This window comes from Dasypus novemcinctus, chromosome 2, assembly GCF_030445035.2.
Source record: "Dasypus novemcinctus isolate mDasNov1 chromosome 2, mDasNov1.1.hap2, whole genome shotgun sequence".
Taxonomy (NCBI): Eukaryota; Metazoa; Chordata; class Mammalia; order Cingulata; family Dasypodidae; genus Dasypus; species Dasypus novemcinctus.
Genome location: NC_080674.1, coordinates 89,722,147 through 89,728,034, shown reverse-complemented (window position 1 = coordinate 89,728,034; position 5,888 = coordinate 89,722,147). Strand labels below are relative to the sequence as shown.

General features: G+C 32.5%; 1 protein-coding gene across 2 annotated transcripts in view; it reads right to left on the bottom strand.

Annotated features, from left to right (window-relative positions):
* The window catches only part of RASA1 (RAS p21 protein activator 1), a 105,496-nt gene that overhangs the window by 1,128 nt on the left and 98,480 nt on the right, over positions 1-5,888 (bottom strand). For both annotated transcript variants that reach the window (XM_004470611.4, XM_058275695.2), the window contains exons 22-24: positions 5,307-5,395; positions 3,904-3,981; positions 1,432-1,566 (exon numbers count right to left, since the gene is read on the bottom strand). In XM_004470611.4, the coding sequence (XP_004470668.1) occupies positions 1,432-1,566; positions 3,904-3,981; positions 5,307-5,395 (302 nt within the window). The remainder of the gene's footprint in view (positions 1-1,431; positions 1,567-3,903; positions 3,982-5,306; positions 5,396-5,888) is intronic.

Genomic DNA, 5,888 nt, shown 5'->3' with positions numbered 1-5,888 from the left:
CTAGACAGAAGAAAAAATAGTATGAAAATCATTAGTAAATAAATGAAAGCTCTGTCAGAAATTTCAGGATGGGAAAAAAGATGTGGAAAAACCAACTGATAAAATTTCCATTCTATTTAAAGCCTAAACTTGTGAGGGTTTCTAATTCTGTCCTTGACTGAGTACTTTTGACCGTAACCGAGAGAATTTTTGTACACTAAAGTGAATAGACATTCGTTTGCATCTATCATTCTTCATATCTAATCAGTCTAGAACAATCTTCCTAGATCATCTTGCCAAAACACAGATTTGTCATTATAATGACACATACATCCTATGAGACCATATAAGAGCAATCAGCTTGTGACCCTATGAACACTTAAAAAATCAATCTTTATAGAGTCATAAAAGAAATTACTGCATAATGGTGACCCTAAAATCAAATAGCTCCTTTACCTCTCTTAAAAAGTCTTAACTGACTCAAAAATTCTCCCCAGTTTTTTTTTTTTCCAATCATCTAAGGCAGGTCATATAATGAAGCAAGATGCCAGTAAAACAAGGAGTCAGCTATTTCCATACATGCCAGGGATACAGAAATAAACCAAGTCACAAATTTGTCTGATTTAACCCTAATGAGCCAAACTATAAAATCGAAAAAGGATTCTACAATCTCAGGTTGAAGAGAATTCAAAATCGGCAAACTCAAATGCTTTAGATTCTTCTGCAAGATCCCTGCTGAATAGTTAACAAGTGTAGTGACCTGAATTCACCATGTCCTAAGGCCATGGAAGGCTCTGACTATGAAGTACATGCTTTGATTTATAAAACTAATCCATGTGAATTTCCTCTCTGATCCTTTCACCATATGAAACCATTCCAACACAATTCATTTGTTTTCTTCTCCAAGATAAATATCTCCAATATTGTAACTGACCTGGTTCTAAATTCCTTCAATCCAGGTCCCTCTTTCAATATATTCCAGTCATTCTGTATCCCTTGTTTTAAAAAGCAAAAGTCTACTAATGTAGACAAGTGTTACTCAAAGTGTCCACTTGCATCTGATTCACTGGAGGAGATTGTTAGAAATGCAGATTCTAACACTCCACTTCAGGAATTCTGGATATGGGAGAGAGATATGTATATATACAAACACACAAACTTCCCAAATAATTATTAAGTGTTCCACAATTTGGCCAAGCATTTACAGCTCACTTGTCTTTTCCATATGCCACTAAAGTGTATGCACTGTTTTCTAGCAGAGTTAACATTTTGCGGTATCAAAAGTATATCATATTTCGGGCCGATTATTCCTGTCTTCCAAAATATTTATGGATTATGAGACTTAAAAATATAAACACCAACATGTTGATCAGAATTCAGAGTCTTTTGCTGACATTCTACTTAAGTGATAATAAAAGATGACATTGTTGACAAAGTTTGGCAAAAACATACCTGCTGTGCACCACGCTCATTACTGAGTGTTCGCAGTTCATCTGAATGAGCAACACACATCTCATGTAATGCTGCTAAATCACGTGACAGGTCAGTTCTAGAATGCTCTGTAGTGTCCGGAAGTTCAGGTACATTCTTTAAGGGAATTATAAAACTGCATTTAGAAATACAAATCTTGAGAATCTTTGTCACTTGAAAAGATCCTAATTGGTTATAGTAGGTAAAATTTTAAACACTGTAGCTTCCTCTTAAAATTCTAGGGATTCTTACCAAAATGTAATATTTAGTGCTAATTCTGATAAAATGTAGACTGCAACATCAGCAGTCACACAAAAACCAGGTTCTCTTTTCTTTCACAGAAAGGCAGAATACGGTACAATATTGCTATTCTAAAGAAACGAGTTTCCTAAGAATTCATTTTGTATCTAAGTTCTTTCCTATGCCAAATAAAGAGTGTATACATTAGTCATTAATCTGGATGAAATGCAACCTAAACTTAAAGTTGATCTACTTTTTCAGACTGAATTTCATTATTAAGCTAGTGTAGTTTGTCCATATCGATCAATGTATATAAGGAGAAACTACATTACAAAGGTGTGATAAACCTATCAAGCTATAATTATCTGTGGACTATGGCTAAATCACTTGCTAATGTGTGGAAATGATCAGTATTACAGTACCTTTATATAGGGGTATACAGCAACTTGGTCACTACAGTTCATTTACAGTGCTTTATTAGCACTAAATGCCAATTTTATTTTGAGCCTTGGAATAAAATTTGGAGTACCAGTAATTATGTATAAAATCCATTTCCTCTCCCTAATGATGACAGTATTTGTTGTACATTCCTTAAAAAATGCATAACATCCATTGTTCTATGGTGTAACAAAACACAACTAGGCAGACTACAATTAATTCAATAACTGACACTCAGTTATTCATTGATTCATTCAGTGACTGGAAGATTCATTCAATGACTGGAAAAAACTACTTGTTCTAGACACTACAGGCTAATGGAGAAAACACAGAAGTAAACTAATCTTTGCAACACAGAGATAATTATCAAAGACACATGCAGAAGATTCTTGAGAAGCAGAAAAGGTATTTAATTCAGGTTTAGGGCTCAGTGAAGCTTTCTGAAGGGGTTTCTGAAGAAGACAAAGTTTGGGGTGAGTCTTGAAAAGTAATATAGATTTATACAGGTAGCAAAGGAATAGTTTTAGAGGGCTGGAAGAAGAAGAGTACTGGAATAGTGGGACTAGAAGTAAGTAGTATGAAATGCTAAATCATGTGGCCTAACTAGGAGAGAAGTTGAAAAAGCTGAACTGCAGATACTTGTGGTTATGGAAAATAAATGGAGCCCCAATCCTGAATCTAAAAACCTAGAAATACACCTTAAGATAAAAACTAGCTAGCCTTGAGTAGTGATAAACCGTTTTCATATAGCTCCATAAACATTATAGTAAAAATTGTTTTATCTGACCAACAATATTTTTTGGTAATTAGAAATATTCACCTTTTCACATCTCTCAGGAGATCACATGCAGAAACATGAAGGACATTTCGCATTTACCTCTTTATTTCTCAGTTTTACTATGGTGCTATGCTTTACATAATTTCTTATATGCTAGTATGTAATCCCCGAGGTTGCAAACTAGTGACCTACAGGCGTTCATTATTTGTTTGCTACAGTGGTATGATGGTTCTGTGAAATTTTCAACAGAATCTGAATGTATTAAGGCAGAACATGGGCAGCTCAGACCGAATTCACACAACTCAGACTGAATTCACACATGACCAAATTCACATGTATGTTCCCTTTCTGGTTTGTATAAATAATGAACTGAATTCCTAATTTATCTAAGTTATTTTTTTTTAAGATTAATTTTATAGATTCACTAGCTAAAGATTTGTAACAAAGAAAATTTACTAAGAAACCCATGGGTCTTAGAAATTTTAAAACTTCCCTTATTCTTTATTTTGTAATCACAATTTATTATTTATAAAGGCTCCAATGGGTCATAATTAGACTGAATTAATTATAACCCCAAATTCATGTATTTTATTCTTTATTCCTGAAAATGCCAAAGGAACACTCATTCTTAAGTCCATTTACCTATTCATGTTGGTCAGAACTGTGGGTACACAGTAGCAGCAAAGTAAATGCCTAAGAAGGAATGAATGTCACAGCAATAAGAGGGGACAGGGAAGGGCAATGAAATATAAGAAAGAATCTAAAAAATGACATGTTTGAAAGCATGATAAGAGTGGTATGATTGGTGCAAACCAGTTAGTGTAAGAAAAAATGGTTACAACAATAACTGACTGAAATTAAATTGGTTTAGGAAATGTACCACAAATATGCCTGTTTTTAAAGTTTGGGGTAGAAAATCAGAATGCTGTGTTTAAATGGGTTAAACCTCAGCTAACCTAAAGAGAAGTTTCAAAGTACTTGAAAAATTATATACATACCCCAAGTTCATCTAAAAACATGATCATACGATGTTTGTTACTTTTGATGAATGGATTTACTCCTTCCATGTAGGGCTCCTAAAAAAATTAAAAGCTTAGTATTTCCATGAAAAACACAAACACTAGTGTCTGAGAAAAACATTCATGTGTCAAGAATTCTTTTTTTTCCCCATCATTTTTAAAAAAGAACTCTTTTAAATAATTATGTCCATCAGTAGCAACATTTGTTCACAGGAACTAATGTCATTACATAATGCCAGTATTTTCTTTCTAATACAAGCAGCTATATTGAGGAACTGGGGAATTTTTGATAGGATTATGAGAGTGTTTGGGACCAAAGGAGAAAGCAGAACACATAGCATAACAGACACAAATTGCTTATATTGACACTGATTCAAAAATAATTACTGAGAATCTATTTGCCAGGCACTGAGACAAATACAGGTCCAAACAAGAGATTAGAATCTAGCAGGGATTAGAGGGTATTAAAATACAGTTTCGGTAAGGGCTGTGAAAGGAAAATATAGCCTGTCTCAGATTCAAATAACTTTAAAAAGTTATATATGTAAACTGCTCATCTTACTAAAATCTTAAACCTACTTTTAAAAGCATGCTATGTTATGAAATAGGAAAGGGTAAATATTAACACAAGTGCTCTTAAAATCAGTAAGAAACCTAGTAAAAAAATGAGATAAAGACCTCAATAGACAATTCAAAGAAGTATGCATGAAAAACAAATCTCCAAGAGTAATGAAATAGTGAAACACAAAGTAACACTAAGCAAATCATATTGGTGCAAATTAAAAACAATAATACCACTAAATTTTGGCAAGACTGTGGGAAACAAAAAATCTTATAGTGTTGGGGGAACCTATGATAATTATGAGAAGTATAAAAACTGTCTAATTCTTTAATTAGTAATTCTACTTGAGAGTTAGTTTAAGGAAATAATTGGAATAGTTTACTTATTAAGAATAAATAACAAAGTGGTTATTTATTTCCAGATATAGAAAAAAGTTTGTCACCTATGAAATGACAAAAGCAGGAGACAGTGTAATCCCTGCCAAATATTAAGTTATTATTAACCTTATGTAGTAAGATGATCTGAATATTAGTTTTTACAGATGAATGGTTATAATGAAATAATATGGCTTTAAAAATATGCTTACTGAATTTTATATTTAAAATTAGGAGAAACATAATGGATCTTGAAAAAAGTTTTCTGTAATGGCTAAAATGTTGGTTTTCAGAATTTCATTATTAAAGTGAAATCTAAACAAACCACTTTAAAAATATAAACACACCAACAAAAACATAACTTCTCTTTATGCTATTATTTTATGGTTTTAAATGTAAACATTTCATTCATAAATTTTACCTTAAAAATGTCAAAATGTTTTTACCTTTGCTCCAAATTCCACAAGATTTGCTAAATTCTGCACAGACTTAGCCACTAATATCAGTGTTCTTGCAGCAATAGGAGACGGAGAATCTGTAAGAGATTTGGGCACAGCTAATGACACCAGTTTCAAAGGCACTTCCAGGTAAACCATTACATAATTAGCTTAGTTCTTTAATATTTTTTTTTCTGTCAAAATACCAACATTCCTCCATTCAGAACCCATAATTTATATTTATATATTTATATATATATATATATATATATATATATATACACACACACACACACACATACATATATATATATAAAATCTCATAATTCAGAAGAACTTGAGTTAGAAGGGGAAAACTGAACACACATCAATACTTCCCAGTTTTGTATATAAAGGTACTACAAAACACAGCGGTTCCCATTTGATAATATTTCAGGATATTTCAAAGTTTTATCTTTATTCCCAAAAACACTCCACAAAGCTTATTTCAACCCACTCAGGTTAGCAATTTGCAATCTGAGTAACACCCTGCTCCCAACCTCCACTGACTAAATAATTCACTTTAAAGCTTAAGAACAAGATAAGGTCTTA